Raw genomic sequence first — 25,170 nt, 5'->3', positions numbered from 1 at the left:
ATTCGATGGTGACATTTCATGAAACATGATAAGATGAATATATGATGATGATGATAATTTGCTATTATTTTATTTGAGCAACTTGATTTTGTACCGTATGCCATGCCGACTTATAAGTAAAATGATAATTGTATTCGATGAGCATTGATTTTTAATCGATTAACTAGTATCTATGGTTATGGAAATAATTGGTAACGATTATCGATTTTTACTTAGGAAAATACGACTCTCGTCTCGAAACGAAACGTCAAAGTGAAAATTTTTCTTTTACCGGTCGAAGTTTGTCTCAAGTTGTTCTAAAAGTTTATAAAAAGGAAAATATAGTGTAAAAGGTGGCAAAAGGTACTCGGTTATTACTAGCTACACATATTTTGTGTTGAATCATCTGGCTAAAGCAAAACGCAGCGTTGTTACTTTCATGGTAAGTGCATAGTGAATTCGTTTTTGAACATTATTCACTGCGTTTGATTTCATGTGAAAATGATATAAGATTGTTATAAATTGTACCGACGGTCAATATTTATGGTCTTTCACAGATCTACAAACAAGTTAAATATGGATCAAGTTTGGGAAACCATAGTAAAAGCGACTTCTGGCCGACTCCTAGAACTGACTGCCTCGGCCAAACAAATAAGTGTACTAAACGTATTAAACGCAGAGGTAGTCGCGTCTAAATTAGAAAGCGTATTACTGAAATTAACCAATGATTTAAACAATTACTTCAAATACGTCAATAATCCATCGGCAGATGATATTTCAAATATATCCACATATCAATTGGAAGCGGAGGAGGTCCTGAGTGAGCTCAAGGTTAAAATAGAACATTCTAAGGTCAAGGACACTTCATCCACTAAATGTAAAACTGGAAAACTTCCAGTATTGAGTTTACCCACTTATGATGGCGACATACTTAACTGGCACTCCTTTTGGGACCAGTTCAAGTCTCAAATCGACCAGCGAGAGTTATCAAAGGTTGATAAATTTCTTTATTTGTCTGCGGCTTTAACTGGTGAGGCTAAAAACTTAGTCAAAGGCTTACAAGCTACAAACGCGAATTATGACATAGCGGTTGCCACACTCAAGGAACGCTACGGTAAAGAGAGCTATATTAAAGACGCTCATTATGCAGCACTGAACAAAATAGTACCCGCTACTGATGTTATAACAGATTCTCGTAGAGTATATAATGAAGTTGAACGTCATCTTCGAGTCTTAAATGCCTTAGGAGAAGATATTTCTCACAGTTTCTTTAGAACAATAATATACGAAAAATTTCCAGAAACTATAGTCTACGAGTTGAAAAGAGTTATAAAAGACGACTCTACAGAAGAGATAAGGATGCAACTTTCAAAGCTGCTAGCAGACAAGGAAGAAGTCTTTAAAACCAAACAAACTGTAACAGATGTAGAAGGTTGTACCACAGGGACCTTACAAGTGGTAGAAAATATTTCCAAAATTAATAAAAAACCATTTTATAATACCTTTAGTGAAGGCCAAAGGAAGAAATCTCATCGTGACTTCACAAGAAAACGAACATTCAAGGGAGACAACCTTCAACCAGAATATGGAAAGAAACCTCGAATTAATTGCCGATTCTGTAATACCCCTTCACATTACAGTGACGAATGCACTAAGTATGCAACGCTAAAAGAGAGAAAGCAGAGACTAGGCAGAAGGTGCTATTTATGCCTGAAAGAAGGACACTTTATACACAATTGCAGAATGAGATTTAGATGTCATCACTGTAAAGGAAAACATCATCGAGCGCTTTGCCCAAAACAGTTGAAGTCTGCTATACCTAAGGCGGTAGCTGCAGGTGAGAATACAACTTCAAGTCTTAAAATTGTTGATCAAAACACAATAAACTTTAGCTCAGTATGTTTTTATTCTTGTTTGCAGACAGCAACTGCAGTAATAAGGAATAAGACTGAACGGGGTACTCCACAGTCATGCCGCATCTTACTAGACTGTGGAAGTCAAAGGAGCTACATAACATCTAAGTTAGCTCAATCAATCAATTTTACACCAGAAAATGAAGACTTGCTTATGGTATACACATTTGGTTCAAATAAACCTAAGGAGATTATTAGTCCTACGGCGGAAATCTACTTGGAGACCAAACGTGGCTTACAGAAGAGGATAAGAGTAAATGTAGTCCCACATATCACTAATGCTATCCCGATACTTAACTTTCCTGACAAGATACCTGTAGATATAATAGCTGATGATGACTCATTGGGAGACAAAATTAATGTACTGATCGGAAACAACTATTATTTCTCCTTTATTAGAGGGACTCGTCAACATATTGGAGAGAATTTATATTTAATTGATACCGACTTTGGTTGGATGTTAACAGGGAGTACAGATGGGAACATTTATGACTATGACAATGCTCTTTCCATAGTAACATATTGTCAATGCCACGGACCTAGTTGTCCATATTTTACAGAACCCGACTTACCTTTGAGAAATGTCGACATGAAGTTCTTATGGGCACTTGAAAGCATTGGTATAACGGACTCTCCTAAGACAACTAGGGAAGAAGAAGCGGTGAAATTCTTCAATGATACCATCAAGTATGTAGAAGGACGGTATGAAGTAAAGTGGCCTTGGATTCAGTTCCCTCCAGAGATACCAACCAATTACAATCTGGCTTATGGAAGATTGAAAAGCCTACTGAGGAGATCTGATAGCGAGACATTAATAGAATATGATCGGATACTGTCTGAACAACTTGAAGCCAATGTCATTGAAGTTATAGAACCCCAAACAGTACCGATATATCAGGTAAACCCACCTATTCACTACTTACCTGGTCATATAGTGAAACAAGAAGGAAAAAGGGGGCGTATTGTCTATGACGCATCAGCTAAAGTAAAAGATTACAAGAGCCTAAATGAATGTATGTATCGAGGACCATCAATGTTAGAAGATCTAACCGCCCTACTTCTAAAGTTCAGATGTGGTGAAGTGGGAATAACAGCGGACATAGAGAAAGCCTTTCTTCAAGTCGGTCTCCAAGATGAAGATAGAGATGTCACGAGATTCCTCTGGGTAAAAGATCTGTCCAAAGAACCCACTGAGGACAATATTCTTCATTACAGATTTTGTAGAGTACCGTTTGGAATCATTTCGAGCCCGTTTCTCTTAACAGCCACAATACGACATCATTTATCACAAGATGAAACCTTTCTTAAGAACATTGCTGACAGATGTTACGTTGACAACCTTGTGACATGCGCTGAAGACTACAACAAAGCTACCACGTTATATGAAGAAACCAGAAAAGTCTTCAAAGAGTTGGGCATGAATATTCGAGAATGGATGTCAAATGATAAACATTTTTTGGAAACTATTCCTGAGCCACTAAGAGCACCACAAAAAGACCGAATAAAGGTTCTAGGCCTTATGTGGAACGTGGAAAAGGATAATTTGGAACTGAAATTAAATGATAACTCCTTAGATTGCCATGAGAAGAAGGTTACTAAAAGGGATGTTTTACGCACATTAGCAAGGGTTTATGACCCATGTGGATTCGCTTCACCACTTATACTACCTGCAAAAATATTCTTTCAACAGCTCTGCGAGATGAAGATTAAATGGGATACGAACTTGTCAACAGAGCTCATTCATAAATGGTCAAAAATATTAGACAACCTTAAACTGACTAGAGATATTGAAGTACCACGACATGTAGGAAATGTATCACCAAAGTCAAAGGTAAAATATGAACTTCATACATTTACAGATGCTTCGATGAAGGCGTATGCTGCAGTGACATATCTACGTATAGTCGGAGAGAGAGAAAATAAGATAGCATTCCTTATGTCAAAGGCCCGCATAACACCCTTAGAGGATCAAAAAGATTTGAAAATACCTCGGCTGGAACTGTTAGCTTATTTAATTGGTAGCAGGCTAATGAAGTATGTCAAAGCAAACATAGACTTACACATACAGAAACAATATTTGTGGACTGATAGTCAGGTTGTGCTCGGCTGGATCAAATCGAATAAACTGCTATCTCCGTTTATTACTCGCCGTGTTAACGAAATCAAGGAGAACAAAGGCTTCGAATTTCGCTATGTAGATACAAATAGAAACCCAGCTGATTTAGCTACTCGGCCTGAGCTGTGGGAGAGTAAAAAGGGATTATGGTTCAAGGGGCCTGAATTTCTGTCCAAGGAACCAGTACATTGGCCGAGTAGTACAATATCTGAAGATCGACAAGCCTTTCTTGTTGCTGGGGAGGGCCTGGATATCATCAATGATCCAGAGATGTCAGTGGAGGATTGTGAAAAGGACATACCTGATGTTCAACTCGATATGGATCTTGATGGTCAGATAGCTCAAGAACAGGAACATGCTATCCAGGTAGAGACTGATATTAGTGGAGACAAGACACATGTAACAGAAATTATAAATCTACAAAAGGAACATTTCCCAGAAGAAGTGAGTGGAAAGGAAACTCATTTGACGCGAAACTTAGGGCTGTATCTAGACGTAGATGGATTGCTTAGAAGTCGAGGACGACTGTCAAATACTCGTTGGTCCTATGATATGAAGCACCCAATCCTTTTACCGCCCAAATCTAGCTTCACAGATAAGGTTATCCGAGAGACCCACGAAGAAAACTACCATGTGGGAGTTCCACATACCTTGAATATCATCCGTGAAAAATACTGGATACCACAGGGTAGGGCACAAGTACAGAGGGTACTTAAAACCTGCAATCAATGCATTAAACAGGGCGGAGGACCCTACCGGCTTCCTCCTACACCGGCCTTACCAGTGGAGCGAGCGAATTACAGTGATCCTTATACCTATACAGGTCTTGATTATTTCGGCCCAGTAATGGTTGCAACAAAACTAGGAAAAGAGAAACGCTGGGTATGTTTATATACGTGTCTTGCTGTGAGAGCTGTTCACATGGAGATAGTAAAAGACTTAACAGCTGAAGAATGTCTGCTCGCGTTGAGACGTTTCATAGCTTCCAGAGGAAAGCCAAAGATGGTATTATCGGACAATGCACCTCAATTCAAGCTGACTTCAGAACTTTTGACGAACTCGTATTGCGTAAAAAACAGCATTAAGTGGAAGTTTATCCCTCAATTGGCTCCATGGCACGGGGGAGTCTACGAACGGCTCGTAGCCCTGGCCAAGCATTGTATGAAGCGCACATTAGAAAAACATTTACTGAACGATAACCAGTTACTTACAGTGATTAAAGAGATCGAGGGAGTCATTAACACAAGACCTTTGACGTACGTCGGCGCAGATTTGGACCGTGTGCTGAGACCAGTGGACTTCTTGAGATTAGGTAATTGCGTGGTCCCAGAACCGATGGAGACAGACAACGTGGGCAAGATCACTGCCACTAAAGTAGACCTCATTGCTAGCTGGAAAAGAGGTACCATGATTCTAGGGGAGTTTAAGGATATGTTTATAAAGCAATACCTGACAAGTCTGAGGGAAAAGCACAGATATTCCGTCAAACAGCCTAGATCCACTTCTGATAAATTACCACAAGTAGGGGATATGGTTCAGATTTACGACGACTCTAAGAAAAGGATAAACTGGAAAGAGGGGAAGATAACAACCTTGATCAAGAGTCGAGATGGGCATTGTAGGGTGGCAAAGGTGAAAGTTGGTGACATGGAGCTTACCAGATCCATTGGCCACCTATACCCATTGGAAACTGACTGCAGCGGAGAATCTCCAGGGCCAGAAATTCCAGTAGTCGAACGAATGGATCTTACGTTACCTGCAGATCATTCTAAAATAAGATTAGATAACATACTACCTGAAAATAGTCTTGATCTGGATAATCGATCTGAGATGCAAGATAACATGGAGGTACCAAATGAGGTACATAGTCAAAGACAGGCCGAGGCAGTCCAGGGTACAGAATTGTCTACGAAAGAGTCTGAAGTTACTGATAGGCAAGAGGAATCTGTTCAACAAGAGTTGGAGGATACTCCACAAGAGCAGGAACAGAGAGACTTACCTGCTGAGACGAGACCAGAGCGGATTGCAGCTCAAAGAGCCCGAGAGAAGATTGCTGAGTGGACACGCCACTTAGCAGCTCTTCTATAAACTTCTTTTGATGTCGGGAGTATCGCGGATCACCGCGAACCTGTGGTAAGTCGTGTGAACTAATTCTTATAAATTTGTAGCTGGTAACATTTCGATGACAGTCTATTTGGCGCCATAGGTAATACGATGAAAAAGAAGATGGTCGCTGAAAGAACAAGTTTGTGCAAGTGAATAAAGTGTGTAGAACCTGATTCCTGGATCCTGAAAAGCTGATTAACTGGAGCTAAGTATTAGACTGGGTTAAGATATAACTGTCACAGTAAAAGTTCTGATCATAGAACACGAGTACAGGTAAATGGGATCCCAAGTGCTATGTATGTTAGATTCATTGTTGTGTTATACTGAAGCTATAACCTGGAGTTAACCTTGTCTATACTTAGTGCTTATATTTCAATCTATCAACAGGCGGTGGAAAGAATCTTCAGGCACCAGTGAGAAAATGATCATATCGTAGCGAAGCAGAACATATAGACCACCAAGCGGTGACTGGACGTTCAGGTAGGACTTGGAAATTATAATTATTACCGCCAACATGTTTACGCCAAACCTAGGTTGATAGTAAATTTAAATTCTAGTAAGAACTGATATCCATAATTGAAAGACAAAGTTATTTATACTTTGTCCTTGTTTTTGCTCTTGGCGTCACGGTTGGTGCCTACGTCAATTCTTGGGTTTAGTTGTCAAGCGGACCCCAGGCTCCCATGAGCCGTGGCAAAATGTCGGGATAACGCGAGGAAGAATAAGAAGAAGATGGAAAGTGCCATTAGGGAAAAACATATTAGGACAAAAAAAATCGGCCATTCGATAATAGGGAAACCAAAATTAGGGTATACGAGTGTTAGGACAACTGATCATTATGACAAACAATATTAGGGAATGCAAAAATAGGAGAAAAGACTTTAGGGAATCAGATATAGATCCGTTTCGGCTTCGCCTCGGCCGACAATTACATGTGATCTGAGGCTTTCTTACCTATTACTGGCCGAGGTGTGTATATTTTTTTTGTTTGACGGAACCTGAAAGCGGTAAATTCTTTTCAGCTCTCCGGCCGTAAAGTTGACGCTTTCCAGCCGGAGAACTGAAAAACCATTTTAATTGTGCGATAGAGTTAAAATACTTAAAATCCCTTAAACGAGGATCGAACTTAGACTAGTTAAATGCAGTTTGGTATTCGTTATAGTAGTAGTTATTTTATAAAAAGGGACACATTTTTATATTTTTTTACAAATGCGTAACAAATAAAACTAGCATTGACTAATGCTATCTAAGTAAGTTTTATGAATATGACGGTATTAATATTTATATAGTTCTCAATTAAAACCTAAGTAAGTAGATTTGTTATCTCGTAACTACCGATTTCATTATTATTATTACTAATAATGTATTTATAGCATCAATTTTGCACATCCCTGATGAGCATATTAAGCTTCTCTGACAAACTGCTCCCTGACACTGCACCCTTAAGGAGCTCGTTTAACAAAATCTATGTCCGCATTAATAACTGTCCCCACGCTTTAAATTTCGATTTTTCTCACCAACTAAAGCCACTGCAAACCCAACCTTAAATTAACTTACTTAAGACGCTTTCTAGATTCCCTACGATCGATTTTGTCACGGCTAATATGAGCTATGGAAAGCAAACACACTTTTCAAAAAATTCCACGCGAATATACCCCTTAATTTAACTTACATAAGAACCATTACGTCCAGTTAATGTAACAATTGTAACATAATCGAATTCGGACATTAGTGTACGCTGCACACATTTGTATGTATTTCACTCACGGCCGAAACGAGAGCACAATCGATCTTATGAATTAATAATTGGGTTGAGAATCGTTTGGTAAGTTTTGATTTGTACGACCCATTTGCCCGCGCTAGCATCGGCGTGCATTCGCTTTTCCGGCACACAATCTTATCGTTGAAAAATCATTTTTACACTCAATCTAAATACAACCTTCGAACAGTTCCCATTAAGTTGAATTTACATTGGGAATGCACGAGGAGTTGTGGCGTTTTGGGATTGCTATGGTAGCCATGGCTGAGGGCTGAAAGGGGTGTGCGGGGGGCGCGGGGAAGTGTTGAGGCAGCTAAAGCCTTTCCAGGTCTACTACGTTAGTACCGACGCGGCGGCCGAGGTGGAGGCACGCATGGCGCGCTCGGCGACCACCGTGCGCTTTTCGATTATTTTAAAGCGTAATTTCACACATATATCCCCGTCCTTGTATTCTCCGAGTTACTTTTTTAATTTTGTTTTTTAATTCAGTGTGTGTGCGGTGAATGCTTAGTGGATTGGGTTTAACTGATGCGCGATTCGGCCGGCCTGCTAGGTGGATGTATGACCTACTTGTGTATATGACAACCTACTAATACCTGATAATGTCTAAACTGACTTATATAACGCTCGAACCTTTAAAAACTGTATTAGAGATTTAATTTACATATCACATTCGGGCATCCTGATGTTGACTGAGTCCTGGAATGACTTTTTATGGCTGAATGCTTTGAAAAGCTGTGGTCTAGTCGTTTTAAAAATGCAGCTCTAAAATGCGCGGGAAACGTCAATGGCCTCGAAGCTTTATTAATATTTCAAAGACTATAAAACGGTGATTGTGTTCGTTTTTACTTAAGTCTTTTACTTAAGGCGTCATGAATATTCGTGTATCTAATTTGATATAAACCGATTATGCCGAGTTGCCGGGAAATTTGAAATTTGTTGAATAAGTCGCGGCATAATTATTAATTTAATATATTACTTAACAAACATGTAGGATTACAATTAACATAATATTATAATAAACTCCTTTGCAATTATAATATTGTTAACATGATTTGTAATAATAATGTTGACTTTATTTGCTTGTAGCTGGTTACTTTTGGTAGGTTGGTTGAATAAAATACATAATAATTTTAAATAAATGGAAATGATAAGATCTTATAAGAAAAATATGTAGTTCAATATTTGCATTAGGACAAAACGCTGCTTTTTTTAAATAGCATGTATTTCTCTTGAAATTGAATAAAAAGGTTATGTTATCAGAAAAAAATAATGTCCCTTAAATAATGTAAAAGCGTTGTGGTAACTTTATGTCCGGAAAAACGGGTGTTTCCCACGGGACATCCCGGAAAAATGTTTTCCGGCGGCAGCCGACGTTTACGTTTTAAATGTATAAATTTATTGACGTAATAAATTAAACTCGATGATGATGATAATGGTGGACTCTGGGCAGGGCCGGATTAACCCTAAGTCAAAGTAGGCAACTGCCTAGGGGCCCCGCCTCGGCTAGGGGGCCCCGGCGCGGCTCAGAGCACACCAAATAAAATTTTGTTCCATAGGGTCAATTCAATTCATTTCAATACTTTATTTCCAAGAATATGGTACATACAATGTTGGTTAGTAAAAGATGTTAGGTCAGCATATTCTGCCGGCATGCATCGGCGTAGATATATTTACATAACTATCAAAATTCATGAGTAATTTTTTTATTCTTATAATAATGAGTATGCTTTGTTACTGTTTTTTTTTTCGATCCATTCTTTAAATTAATGAAATACCTACTGTAATAAAATTGAAGCAATATGTTACAGTTTACGGTACTGTTGTAAATAATAAGGGTTTTCAGGAAAAATGGTTCACTTTTTTCGAACAACCAACAACTTTTGGGTTATTTCGACCCAGAATCACGAAGACTATTGATTAAAACAAAGAAAAAGAAAGAAGACGAAAGTGTCCCCAGTTTTTCATAGGAATGCTCGACCTTTAGCCTCGCTTTTTACCTAAATTTACCATTGGTTTGTGTTCCACATCTCTACTTCAGCTTAGCCTTTGGCCTCGCTGCGCAAAGCTCGGCCTGCGGTCTCGCTTTTTAATACAATGGACATTGGTTCGTGTCTGTACTCATCTATTTATCCTGAAGCCTAATGAAGCACGGCTTTGACTTCGCATGGAAGCTCGCCTCACTGGGGAACTTCGGACTTTTAGGCCCAGGTGAAGATCAGTACCCGGTCTTTTAACACGCTTTCATAATTTGCGATATTGTTAACAAAAAATTTCGCGCTCGCTGCGCTCGCGATTATTTTTGGTTCTTTAATTGACCCTGTATCTACATGTAAGCTTGACTGGTGAATAAATAGAATTAGACCAAGAAAAGTCTGCAATGATTTTGATAGCATACGCAGTGCAAGTGTTAATAGAAGTTTTGACGTTTTGCTAGTGCTATCAAAATTGTTGCAGGCTTATCTTGGTCTAACTCTAGTACTTAATTTAAGTAATTTTAACATATGGAAATTCTTTATTATTATGTTGATTCTAATCATGTGGCTCGGCGTTTGGTCTTATGGTCGGACAATCACTGTTCAGTCTCGCAAAATATTAACTATTGAGAAAATCATCAACTTTGCGGCACCAGTTGAGCTTAGCCTTTAGCTTCGCTTAAAATTTGCCATTAGGTAGATAGGAAAGTGACGCTGAAGCTCACATCTTTGGTATTCCACTTGGAATTGGCCTTAAGCCTAAAGGGCTCTCCCCACACTTGACGCGACGCGGAATCCGCAAAAACCAATAGAATAAAGTTTATGTCCACGCAATAAGAGCGAATAAGACATCGTTCGATTTGGATCGGCTCGGCCGACGCCTGAAGATTGAAATTAAAAACGCAAACTTATTTCCCTGTACTGAATATGCTGTGTGCTGAATTGACTGTAGGGGGCCCCGAGCCTCGCACTGCCTAGGGGCCCCGGCATGCTTAATCCGGCCCTGACTCTGGGGGGTCAGTTGGTACGACGCTTTGAAAATAGTTCCTGCGCTAAATGTTGGGATACCGTACTCATTGTGATTTCGAAAGTCTTAAGATATAGCGGGCGTTTTTAAAATATAAAAAAAATATTCAATATGTAAATGGGTTTGTAACGTGTGATTTATTATGTCATTTTATATAATAAAACAAAAATATTATCTATTCATTATCACTTTAAAGCTATTATACAATTTTATTGTAATGAGTCAGAATAACTTATACATATAATCGCCATTAAACTATCGCCATAAAAATATACGCGTACAGAAATATATTCAAAAATATTACCTCACTTCTAACAATCGGTTAAAACAACATCTAATGTTTGTTATTAAACAAACGCAGATTGTTACACTCAAGTACTAAGCGGTAAACAGACGGAATTGTATTCCCCAGGGGTCTACGAAACCGTAGCAAGTGCTACGAGAATCGTAGCGCCGCTACAATATCGCGCGGCGTAGCTGTTACGCTGTTTAAAGGCATACTGCCCGATTCGAAGTTTAAGATACGTCAATTAATAGATCTAGAAACGATATGGATTAGATATGTCAGTGTCAAAAGTGAAGTTTCTTCAAACAAAAACTTCACTTTTGATACTGACACATCTAATCCATATCGTTTCTAGATCTATTAAAGTTCGAATCGGGCCGTTAATTTCAACTATTTAAGTCAATTTGACTTTACAGGCGTATTCAGATTTCAACAACGGGTTATGAATTAGATCTGGATTAGTTATTGATCTGATCTGACAGTGTCAAAAGTGACATTTCTTCAACCAAAAACGTCACTTTTAACACTGACAGATAAGGTCCATAACTAAACCAGATTTAATTCATGACCTGTTATTAAAATCAGAATATTCCTGTTACATACATAGATATAATCACTAGAGATGCCCCGAATAGTGAATTTGGCCGAATACCGAATATTCGGCCCCCCTCTCGGCCGAATACCGAATATTCGGCATGACATGCGAACATTTTGAGTCACAATTATTATGAAAACTGTTCGCCAACAAATCACAAAGTTTGCTAAGATATATTTTTATGTTAAACAGAATCAATTAATGTAGTTAATATAATAGTAAAATATATTGGACAAATGCTCCAAAACGTACCTTGGTATTTAACTACTTTCCAAGAATACATTATATACCTAGTTTTTGGTTATTTTTTTTGTGTATTTTTCTTTTTAGGTAGGTGCAACAAGTATTCGGTATTCGGCCGAATAGTAGCCAACATTCAGCCGAATCCCGAATATTCGGCAAAGTGGCCGAATAGGCCGAATACCGAATAGTTGCCGAATATTCGTGGCATCTCTAATAATCACGCCTATTTCCCGGAGGGGTAGGCAGAGACCACGGATTTCCACTTGCTACGATCCTGACATACCTCTATCGCCTCCTTCACTTTCATAACATTCCTCATACACGCTCGCCGGTTTAGGGTGCTCTTGACCTGGCCTTTCTTCAGGATTACTCCTGTTAGGGTAATGTCATTAGGTCTGATTAAAAATAATAAAATAGGATTGTTAAACTTATTATTAGGTAACTTGGTAATAAAAACTTAACAACTGAACAGAATTTAAAATGAGAATTAACTCAAAATTTGTTACGACTAGGGAACAAAACAAATTATTTTATTATATAAATGTTTGTGATTTCGATTTATACTTTAATTCAAGATGTATTGAATGCCTTGCGTCCTGAATCGAATTTTATCGGATATCGGTTCGGATAAGTAGGTATGTCAGTGTCAAAAGTGACGCTTCATCAAACAAAAACGTCACTTTTGACATTGACATATTCGATCCATATCGTAAGTTAAGACTATGACGGTTACGGTTTATGACATCGTACGTATGATCGCGTACCGTAAGCACTCCTTAGGCCCACTTGCATAATTCCACTAACCCGGGGTTAACCGATTAAACCTGGAGTTGCCATGGTTACCCATACAATTTGACACTAGGTTAACGGTTTAACCGCTTAACCCCGGGTTAGTGGGATGGTGCAAGTGGACCTTAGTTGTGTACCAGTATATCCAATATCCATACTTCACTTTAACTTAACATTCAAAATTTACTCAAAAGTACCGTTATAATTATAATCAATAAAACGCGTTTCCCGTGATTGTGGCCTTTAATAAAACATAGCATAAAGCCACGCAGTGCCGCGAAACGATTTGTGCAAATAAAATGAACTGTAAGTGCTGTTTGCGCACATTTATGTGTTTTTCGAAAAACCGCTTTTGGAGCATTCCACGGGCTGTCCTGTACAAACGCATTTTATTTCCTGTGTTGCGACTTTTTAGGGTTCCGTACCCAAAGGGTTAAACGGGACCCTATTACCAAGACTCCGCTGTCCGTCCGTCCGTCCGTCTGTCACCAGGCTGTATCTCACGAACCGTGATAGCTAGACAGTTGAAATTTTCACAGATGTGTATTTCTGTTGCCGCTATAACGACAAATACTAAAAAGTACGGAACCCTCGGTGGGCGAGTCCGACTCGCACTTATCCGGTTTTTTATTCGGCATTTAAAGCAGGCGATTGTTTTTCTGTGCATATTTTTGACCATTTGTCATAGAAAAGGAAACTCTTATACCTGAAAATCTTGAGAAAATTTGTGTTTGTACGGGACAAACGGTAGACAATTTCATGGAATGCTCCTGTGCCAGAGTAGATCGTATGTCTTGCGCTTGGAAATTAAATAATACAATAAATAAAAACAGTTTGTAATAGGTACAATAAATGAAAACAAATGAAGAGTTCGGGGAATAGTTCATTATATCTGTTTATTTTTTAACACTTAGGAAATAAACAAAATTAAGCTCCTAACCTAAGTACCCATTTATTATTTTTATAAGTGTAATATTATTTTTAAATAAGGCAGCAGTGTGACACTGTGAATATAAAAAGTCAATAGTAATAATGTTGAAAAATAGACTAGAAATAACTAGAAAAAAAATATTTCTTATGACTTTGACTTTAAAATAGGTACTAGTCTTGATAAATAGAACAGAGTAATATTTTTAAGTCTCTAGACGAAGGTTACAATAATGTATATTTTTTATCGAAATTAAACAGAGTAATATCGAAATTATGAATTATATTATAATCTATATTCGCTAACCGACATAGAACGTTGAATTATGACAGTTGCAAACAAAACTTATCAGTTATTCCACAACATAAAACGGGGATAAAACCCTTTCATTGCAACATAAAACCGTTCCTATAAATACCGGTTCAACCCTGCGACTGCAGGTCATTGCACAGACAATTGCCGTCTGTATACGATAGCCCGCCATATTGATTTCATGAGCCGGTTGAAATTTAACCGGATTGTTGCATATCATGGTTAGATTAGTTATACAATCACTGCTTTAAAATAGGTACTTACTGATGGTAATCGTAGTCTAGGCTACATATTTATTTTTCACCATATTTTAATGATAAATATATGATGAAGTTCATTTGGATTTGATTTGTAATATTTTATAGTTAGCATTTTCCTCGCGTTGGTGGTGAAAAATTTTCTGTTGTTTAACCCTTGTGCCTTAAAACTCTCACAACGCTCATGATTCTGCGTTTCGATGGGTCCTTTCGCTTACTAGGGCATCAATATTAGCATGACGGGCTAACCCATCATTGCCCGCCCCACCCTTGTAAAACAATAAGTAGGTATTACAATTTATTTTGAAAGTGAGTTACTCGTATTTTATAAATAGAAAGTTAGTTAAAGTGTAGGTTATTTAAACGTCAACAGTTAAACTTATTTCAAAAACAATAGATAATTAAACAAATATTCTAAAATAAGCTTAAAATACTAGTCAACCTGTGTATGATTTTTAAATAAATTGTGTTTTTTAAAGGAAAGTAATTATTTCATTGCTGACTGATCACTTGATCAGTCGTATTTAAAACCGATCTGCAAAAAAATAGACATTAAATCATGTGGACAGCATACAAATATTTTGCTGGCAATAAATAAAAATCGAGCTAAAACTCATGTTCAGCAAATAATTCACAAACGGTCAACATTATAAACCAATATCGGTCTGCTTCTGTTCTGTTTGGTCAGATGGCAGTCGCTTTCGTAAAAACTAGTGCCTACGCTAATTCTCGGGATTAGTTGCCAAGCGGACCCCAGGCTCCCATGAGCCGTGGCAAAATGCCGGGATAACGCGAGGAAGATGATCGGTCTGCTTCTGTTATAATTTATCCCATCAAAAACATAAATGTGAAATGAGAGCCAAGTTCACTAAGAATAATTATCAGATGTTAGGGATAAATCCTTAAATAATATTTTCCTTTATACTAAACATAAAATTAATTGAGCATATTTTTACCTCTACTTAAACTACGATAATCAGTCAACATTCAAGGTATAACATAACTCATGTATGTTTGCAAAACCGTTACATAACGTATGGCTAATATTACTAGTGTACCGTACGTAATAGGTATAATTTTAGATTAGCCGCGGTGACCTTTATACGTCCTTGGATCGTATTAGCCCCCATGCCGTGAAAATAGCCACACGCTGTAAGCTTTCTAAGCCCTATAAAGCTTTTATAAGCTTTTTCATGTTGGTTTTATAATTGGATTGTAACTAAATATTTATTTTGTACTTACATTATAGTACCGACCTAGTCCCACAGTAAGCTCAAGAAGGCTTATGTTGAGGGTACTAGATGATGATATATATGTGTATATATATATAACTATATAATATATATGACGTTTCACGATATATGTCATATGCATAATAAATATCCATAACTTAGGTACTAATAATTTCAAGTGTTTATTACATATACTACCTATTACTGCCTACGAAGCTGAAGGTCCCGGGTTCGAATCCCGGTAAGGGCATTTATTTGGGTTTATCCCAAAAAATATTTCTGGGTTTTGGATGTTTTCTATGTATATAAGTATTTATATACATCTATTAAGTATATATTTCGTTGTCTGTTGGCACTAGACAAGCCTTATTGAGCTTACTGCGGGGCCAGGTCGATTTGTGTAACATTTTCCCATAATAATCCCTACTAATATTATAAATGTGAACTCTTGTCTGTCTGACTATAGTTTGAGGCCTAATATAGGACAGTTTTTATCAATCATCACCATTCCACGCAGACGACGTCGCGGGCAAAAGCTAGTAATAAACATGTGGCCATCATTACCTTGAACTATTTCCGACAGACAAGTCAGGATCAAGTCAGATCTGTCTTAGTTAGGGGTTCCTAAACTTGCGTTTCTTTCCCTGTGCGTCAAAGAATAAGCTCCTAGTAATATATAACACACATTTTATCCCAGAAGAATTTTATGTATTATGCATATGTTTTACTAATTAAGTAAAGTAACGTAAACGTATTGCTCGACATGCTAATGCCCAATAGATGACACCTTGCTGTCACGTCTATTGACAATGACTAAGTGTCAAGATGGTGACCAGTGCGTTTACCTTATGCATTTGTGCTGAAGTAATAATAAAATTTAAATAAATATTGTGGGACAATCTTACATAAATCATTTAGGAAGCAAGTTGCTTGGGTAAGTGTTGCCGTAGTGAAAGTTCTTCCAAAGTAGCTAATAATATATCTACTATTCCAAATTTAGTCAAAATTAACCCTCTTTCGAAGCTTTGCCCCCAATGCACCTCAACAAGAAAATTTTAAATTGATAATATTTCATCTATCCAGTCAACGCAAAATAAAATCAACTAAACTACATAAATTAACTTCAAACCAACGAACACAATTTGTTACTCAATTGATTTAATAAAACCAAATAAAACAAAAGCAAAACAAATTGCTATTACCCAGGCATTGAGCAATCAAATTAGTAATCAATTAGTCAAGTGAAAAACGTCAGCTGTCCCGTCTGTTCGCCTTTATCTTTGTAGACTGCCCACTAGCGAAGTTTTGATGTCTTCACAAAGTCTAGTACAGAATAGACAGCTACAGAGGGTCCTATTGTATATTAGGAATTGTTATTTTCTTGTTTTTCTTTTCGTCAGATTTCGATAAATGGTGATAGATAGAGTGTTCTATTATGTATAATATCTTTAATAAATCTTCCTCTGACTTATGAAGACGTATGGAATTTTCATTCTTTCGTAATTTCGAGCTTTTTGTGTTATATACTTAAATCTTATATTTATATCATTTACCTACTAGTTAAAATATACCGGGTGTGGCCTGTAACACGAGCAAAGAATTAAAACATAGATTGTACTCCTCAAACGGTGACACTTTTGTTCAACAACTTTTAAAAATTAGAAGTATTTAGACTCCCTATTTTTCATACAAAATAAATATTATCTTCAATGGACGCCATCGCCACGCCATATCATTGTGATCGACGTTGCTTGTCACGCCTTAAACATAACAAAATTCGCAATACATTGCGTCTTAGACTAAAGTTTAAAGTGTAATAAAAACCAAACCACAAGTTATTTTTAAAAGTCGCTGAACAAATGTTGGTCAGTATGAGGAGTACAACCTACAGTTTAATTTTTTGCTCATGTTACAGGCCACACCCGGTATGTTCATTATTTATATAAAACGACCATCTAAACCTAAAAAAATTAAGGTTCTATGTCAAATCTCTCATATTTGTTTACATTATTTGCCATTTCTATTGAACTCCACTTTACTTTGCTCTGACAGACTTAGATTAAAGTAATCTACATTAACTTAATTTATATTATTATTTGAATGAAGTTATGCAGTGAACCTTCTGTCGCTGCGAATTCCGTGGTCCTGTCCGAAGATCTTCATTAATTACAGAACTTACAAAGAAAACGCTGAATCTCAAGACACTGAGTGCCAATACTCCAATAGTGATCGACGTTCTACTACTTAATTATAAAGGGCACGGTAAAGTGAGGTAGATAATTGGAAATTTCGCATAAGTGGGCGATAGGAAAGTTAATTTTATTATAATATATCCAGGAGGAGGTTATCTGAGCGTTTCTTTTATTTTTTGCCATTTTTATATATTGTGACCTTTTTTGCCACTTTTGTGTTATTTCTACTCAGAGTCACGAGCTCTTTCGATCCTAATGGGATAAAAAAATGTCCCAGAGTTTTTTTCCTATTGTGTTACCATTTCCCCATATACTTTGTACGGCGGTAACAAAAAGGAAAGTTAAAAACGTTTGGAATTTTAGACACTTTTTTCTCCTGGATGAAAAGGGCTCGCGATCCTGACTAGAAATAACACAAAAGTGGCAAAAAAGGTCACAATATATAAAAATGGCAATAAATAAAAGAAACGCTCATGTACATTTTGACATCGAATGGGGTTGGCAACTGTCAAAGGTTTGCATAGATGGCGCCATCATAGCTTGCCCCTTTTTCTATGAGATTTGGCTTAAAGGGCTGGCATCCAGGGTATTAAAAACAAAAATTTGACACAATTCTAGGGATGGACAGGGCAAGCTATGATGGCGCCATCTGCTAAAAACTTCCGCCGGCCAACCCCATTAATTTCTAAATCATGTTAATCATGTTAATTATTCGCGTGTGAATTTCTCTCCTACTTGTCCGCAAATGTATTGTCGCCAACGAGACATTTCTTCAACCAGGGCTATAACCGCGAAAATCGAAGTTCGCAAATTGCGGGCATTTTTCTCTGTCACTCTAATTACGCCTTCATTGGAGTAAAAGAGAAAGATCCCCGCAATTTGCGAATTTCGGTTTTCGCGATAGCCCCTCAGAAACGTGACTTTTGGCACTGACAGATCACATTCATAACAAATCCAGATCAAATTCATAACCTGTCATTACAATCAGAATTCGCTTCATGTTCGGTGGGAAATATCTCAGCTTGATTTGTTATGATTATATACTAAATTAAATGGACGTTAAATGAATATAAATCTTATTCTATATTCTACAGTTTAAATGTTAATAAAATGAATCGTCAGCGTAACAGGAAGCAACGTCGATTTAACCAGTTTTCCGCCATTAAAGCATCGCCATAAATCCTGAGCGGGCTGTAAACATATCTTTACCAGATCGCCTTAGACTCGTTTACGCCTCCAAACAGCGTTGGCACTGATTACACACGCTAGATAGGCCGGTCGCGTCTGCCCTGCTTATCGCAACTGCTTTTTTCATGTAAGTACTGCATTTGCGATAAGCAGACGTATTAAGTGAAGGAAATTGCTTCTGTTTAGTTTTTTTTTTACCAATCTTAAAAACTAAAATTAAAACTAAAATTAAAAACAGTTCAGTTCAGTTATGTTTTGAATTAGTCCATTGATATAATAATTTTCCGAACTCATTAGTTCGGAAAATTATATAATAATATATTAATTATATATTAATTATTATGTCAGTGACGCTATTACGACTTTACGCCCGCCTGTACGTCTACCATCAGTTTTGACATTGACATATACGCTCACATCTACGTAACTTACTTTCTATGCATCTCGCTCGTACTCGCATATTAGTGCAAGCGAGATGTACAGAAAGTAAATTACGTAGACGTGAGCGTGAAAATTAAAAAAATATTAAGTTACGAGTAGCGCATCAAAAATATTTATTTTTAAGAGATCGTACAATGTTCTCTCTTTTAGCTATCCCAGCGCTTACTTAGCGCATAGATAATACTAATAAGTTTAGGTAATTGAGGGCGCGACCGTTAATTTCAGTTGTCTTAAGTTTATAATCTGTGTTTAAATAAAATTATGAACAAATTTAGAGCTACTTAAGGGAAAAATCATGGGCTGTTTTAGTACTAAATGGCGTGTGAAGTAACTGAATGATACTTTATATACTTATTTATAATAACGGTACACCTATCGTAACAGTTGCCCAATGCGATAATGTAGCAAATAGTAATCTAGAGACATATAGGTACCAGACATAAAAAAAATCAACTGTGAAATCACATGTTTACAGCGTATATTAGGACCTATACAATTTATAATGCGGCGTCTATAGAAGATAATCTATGCGCTTCGGAAACTGAATCGAATCAACAATTTAGGGTTATATTCGCTTGAAGCGGTGCGTTAAAAGTTACAAGTACTACTTAGTCAGGTTAACGAAGGGAGCAACGGAAAATAGTCTTTATTGGAACGTTTGATTGGCAATTGTTATTGATTTCTCTGTGGCATTGAACGGTAGCTCGTTGTGAGATTGTCATGTCATGGATGTTATAAGGCTTAATAATGAATATTATTGCTACAAGACCTATCTCAATAACGGTTACGTCCAACCTCTTCAAATAACTTTACGGTCTAGGTTGAGTAGTTACAGTCTGACAAAAAAAAGTAGAAATTAAAAAGTGGCAATACTGTAGTGTCGTCCCGTTCTCTTTTATATACAGAGTGATTTCGGGGTCGTGGTCCAGAACCACTTTTTCTGACTCTGTAAATGATCCACATTATCGTATGGTAGTATTTGATTAAAATATAATTACTTCAATTATTCTTATTTTTCAAGTAAAATTAATGTTATACTAAGTAATTATGGTCACCCTATGACTTTTGACATACGCTGTATGGAAAGCGACAAGACGTCACATTGAGTAGGGTCACCAAATTGTATGCAAAAATGTTTTTTCCTACTTGTCATCTGGAAAATAAACATCATTATTGGTGATAAACAATAATTAACAATATCATTAGGCTCATCTTTGGATTCTGTATGATGTCTGGCTCTCTTGCTCCACGACCCCGAAATCACCCTGTATTGATTTGAAAGGGACTTTTTCATTTCTACTCTTTTTTGCCACTTTTTCATTTCTACTCTTTTGTCAGGCTGTAAATGGAAGCCATATATATTTTTTTACCAAATATGAACTCTATTTATGGATTTAATAAAACTATATTTAGGAAATAAAATGTAAACGCTATATGTAGTGAGTATTTTAGTATACAATGTGTACAAAAAGTCCTTAAATGCGTACCTACAATTCTTTTAGTTTAGTTTCCCGTTCCACTTTTTGAATTCAAATATTACCTATTTACTTGTTGTATCTAGTAGGTTTCTAGCGGTACGCGTTACGTAGGTACTTGATTTCTATACCTAATGACGAAACGATTGACCTATGACACGATATTCTTTCATAAAATATAAGTGAGTCATATTATAATTAAGAAAATTTTACATTTTAACTCACGTTTTTTTTACTCGTGCGACGTGTATCGGAGAGTCTAGTACGGTTACCATCAGTTTGTCACTGACATAAACGCCGTCGAGAACGTAATTTACTTTCTATACATCTCGCTCGCACTCGCATATTAGTGCAAACGGGATGTATAGAAAGTAAATTACGTTCTCGACGGCGTTTATGTCAGTGACAAACTGATGGTAACCGTATAGGTCTTAATCTTCTAGTAAAGTATATGAGCAGGTAACGCTAGCCGCGTGCCGTGTACTGTTGCTCTAAGTATTTACACAAAAATACTAAGTATATCTATTTAAAAATAATACAGCTAATAGAGTAGAGTAATTGCCAACAACAAACCGCCCACCATCCCATGAAATTTGCTTGTAAATCCGAAAAACAAAACGCCAACTGATTTCCAAAGCAAAACAAAATTATCACATCCAAAAAGATTCAGTAATAACAAAAGGCGAAGTAAGAGACGTAAAAAGTCCATTATTGTGCCTCATTTTAATGAAATTTCGCATAAATAGGCGAAGTTTAGAACAAAAGTAATATGCGCACTTTCCGGCAAAAAGTTAAATAGCGTATTAGGAATTCAATTTGTTTAATGTCCTCTTGTAGGGGGGTTGAGCGCGTGGAGCCTTTGCGTTCTACATGCGGAGTTATCGGACCAGGCTGACTGCGGGTTAATGTTTATTTCAGTACGTTTTGATCAAATGTATTTGAAGATATATTATATCTGGATATTTTTTTATACCATGACAGTGGCAAACAAGCGTGCTGCTGCACTTTAGTATAAAAAAACTTAAACGAATTAAATTGATTAAATTATACATTGATATTAAATTACTTAAAGCTCCTACATGAATAAATGAATTAAAACTAAAAACTTAGACAGTACGAGTATGTACCTAATGAAATACGTACAAACAGCATCAAAAGTAGCGGATCAGACCACACGTCAAATGTACATAACAAACCAATCTTTGATAGCTTACCAAAAAGAGATAAGTATGTTTTTGTTCGTAGAACGTTTAGATTCTGAGATATACTTTTGATCACGAAACGTAGAGATATACCTCTAGTAATAAAATTGTTCCAGAGTGGCATAATTATACTTATTGTTCAATCCGCTACTAATGATGTTGACTGTACGACAATCCAATATAATAAAAGTAAACTTAAATGCGAGCATAATACCTCTAGGTATATAGTCAGTTTTCATCAAGTAAAAAAAGCATCTTCATTTGTTTATGCTGTCGAAAGTCAACCCTGAAATACGCCAATGTTCGGAAAAAGGGCAAAGCTTAGCGACGGGTCCGTAATTCAGGTTTTATGGGAACCCGGTAATTGCTATTAGTCATTCGGATTTGACAGGCCGGAGTTGAGCACGGTTCATTTTTAGTTTCGTGACCAATCGACGGTGAAAGGAGAATGGATGACCTTTGGAGAATAAGCTTTTGCTATTCGTTTTTTAACCTGGTTTTGCTATTCGTTTTTTTGTGTTTTTGATTGACGGAAGAGTTGGGAAATTAATGAAGCAGAGAGTAGAGAGGACTATGTATATTAATTTGTATTACTGTGTGGAATTAAGGATGACTCATGTTAGACCGGGCAGTGTCCGGGCCGGAGCTTCCGGCGCATCGTTTTCTATGGAAACCATCACGTGATCACCTGTCATGTCATAGAAAAGTAAGCCCCGGAAGCTTCGACCTGGACACGGCCCGGTCTAACGTGAGTCATCCTTTACCGCAGTTATATTCTTCTCGTCATCTGCTTGGTCTCGCACGATTGTGTATCTGTGTGTTTAAGGCTGCCATGCCACTGAGGTGCAGATGAGCGGAGATGAGAGACGTGCGTGAATCAACCAATAGAATTGGTACTCTCCTCCGCTCCGCTGGATTAGAATTGGTTCCTCTCCTCCCATTTCCAGTGGAAAGGCAGCCTAAATTGAGCAAACAAAAAGAATAAATCAATAAAATAATCTTGGAATGATTGTGTGGGAGAGAATTACCAAGTATGAAACAATTTGAAACAAAACGAGCGTAGGAGTGAATGAAAGATTATGACAGATTTAAATTTCTTCTTTTACACTTGGTCTTTTATTTTCAATCCAACGTTGACCTTTTCCAGGAGAATATTTATAAATTAACTATACAAAATCGTGTTTAAATGTCAATTATGTACGCGTAAACGAAACATATCATACACAAGGTATATTTAACTGTAGTAGTGTAATGTGAATATCGATGAAGACGAGCGATGTTTGGGAGGAAGGGGAAGAGACGGCGATGAGGGTAATGTGGGTGCTGCTGGTGGTGGGGATGGTGGGGGGAGTGGGGGGCAGCGAGTTCCCGGAGAGGGAGTGCTGCGACCCGGTGTACCCGCCGAACACAGCGACGACCGCGGCGGCGCCGGTCACGGTTCCTGTCAGCAAGGCAGCAGGTAAGTTGTATCTTTATTTTTTTAATCAGGTCCTGAGAGCGAAACCCTTTAACATGATGGAAGCCATCTTTTCACTGATATAAGATATCAAGTCCAAAGCGAGGGTTTTATATTAGGTATACCGGGTGTGGCCTGTAACACGAGCAAATAATTAAAACATAGATTGTACGCCTCAAACGGTGACACTTTTGTTCTACAACTTTTAAAAGTTATGAAGTATTTAGATTCCCTATTTTTCATACAAAATAAATATTATCTTCAATGGACGCCATCGCCACGCCATATCATTGTGATTGACGTTGCTTGTCACGCCTTAAACATAACAAAATTCGCAATACATTGCGTCTTAGAATAAACTTTAAAGTGTATTAAAAATCAAACCACAAGTTATTTTTAAAAGTCGCTGAACAAATGTTGGTCAGTATGAGGAGTACAGCCTACAGTTTAATTTTTTGCTCATATTACAGGCCACACCCGGTATATGTTATTTCTTGTTGTAACCTGTCGTGATGGGTTCACTTTATGGTATGATCGGAAGTAGTGTCTGTTTTGTAATTTTCTCTTCTGTGTTTGTGCTTACGAATAAATTACACCGTGTTTTTATTGAATTACGTTAACTACGAGGTATGGCGAAACAGGAGCTGAGTCTTAAATATTTTAGGTAAATATACCCGTCTCGCTAACGGAAGCGGCACCTAAAAGTAGTGCGATAAGGACAAGGCGAAAAATCCTGCGTATATAAAAATCTCAAAAATCGAGGTTTCGTACTCCTCTGTTTCCTCCTCCAAAACTTAACCAATCGTAACCAAATTTGGAAATCTAAATGATTATGAAATTATCTGTGTCGGACCGTTTTCCTTTTTTGGCTAATTGATATCAGTTTTGAATGCCACGCCTCTCATTGCGGCATAGTCAATTAGGCCATTTTGGCCATTTTTGAAGGGCTCTAGCGCCTTAAAAAACAAAAATATCAAAAAAAGCAAAACGGTCCGACACAGATATTGACAATATTAATCTGTGTTGAAAAAATCATTGCTCTAGCTTCAAAAACCACGGAGGAAAACGAGGAGTACGTTTGTATGGAGAAATGACCACTCCCGTTGGCTCTTAAGTAACGTGTTGTAACTGGCATCAAAACAGCAATTGTTTTCAATAAAATAAGTACAAAATACAATCTCAAAAGAGAGTTTTACCGACATTTTCCGGAAGAAACAAAAGCCGGTTGAACGTTAGTATTTAATAGAACATATTTGTATATATAATGTTTGTAGAATAGTACATTGTGTATTAAGGGCGGGAAATAAGAAATTACGAACGAGTGTCAATTTTAAGCCCGACGCGAAGCGAGGGCTTAAAATGTTCACGAGTTCGGAATTTCTTTACCGCCCGTGGCACACACAATGTTTTTCATCACACTTGTAAGGAAAAAAAGGAGAATTAATAAAAACAAACTTCTGTATAAAACACTTTTCCGCCCTAGGGCGAAAATTTCAATTTCCCGCCCGCAAGCCCTACGTGTAAATAAGTGTTTTTCATCACACTTGCTCGGAAAAGATTTTTTCCGCCCTAGGGCGAAAAATTCAATTTCCCGCCCGCAAGCCCTACGTGTAAATACATCTTTTCCGAGCAAGTGTGATGAAAAATATATTTCCTATTCTCGTGTAATAAGGTAGCCCGCAAACAAAGAATCTTTGT

The 25,170-nt window shown here is 37.3% G+C and overlaps 1 protein-coding gene across 1 annotated transcript; it reads left to right on the top strand.

Moving 5' to 3' along the window:
• The first annotated feature begins 591 nt into the window (after nt 1-591).
• Nucleotides 592-5,740, top strand: LOC134801638 (uncharacterized). The gene is made up of 3 exons (XM_063774256.1): nt 592-1,816; nt 1,900-5,626; nt 5,709-5,740. The coding sequence occupies exons 2-3, from the start codon at nt 2,047-2,049 to the stop codon at nt 5,738-5,740; spliced, it is 3,612 nt and encodes a 1,203-aa protein (XP_063630326.1). The 5' UTR covers nt 592-1,816; nt 1,900-2,046.
• The last annotated feature ends 19,430 nt before the right edge of the window (nt 5,741-25,170 follow it).

This window comes from Cydia splendana, chromosome 22 (genome assembly GCF_910591565.1).
Source record: "Cydia splendana chromosome 22, ilCydSple1.2, whole genome shotgun sequence".
Taxonomy (NCBI): domain Eukaryota; kingdom Metazoa; phylum Arthropoda; class Insecta; order Lepidoptera; family Tortricidae; genus Cydia; species Cydia splendana.
Note: the sequence above shows the minus strand (reverse complement) of the source record. Positions and strands in the feature narration are given on the sequence as shown.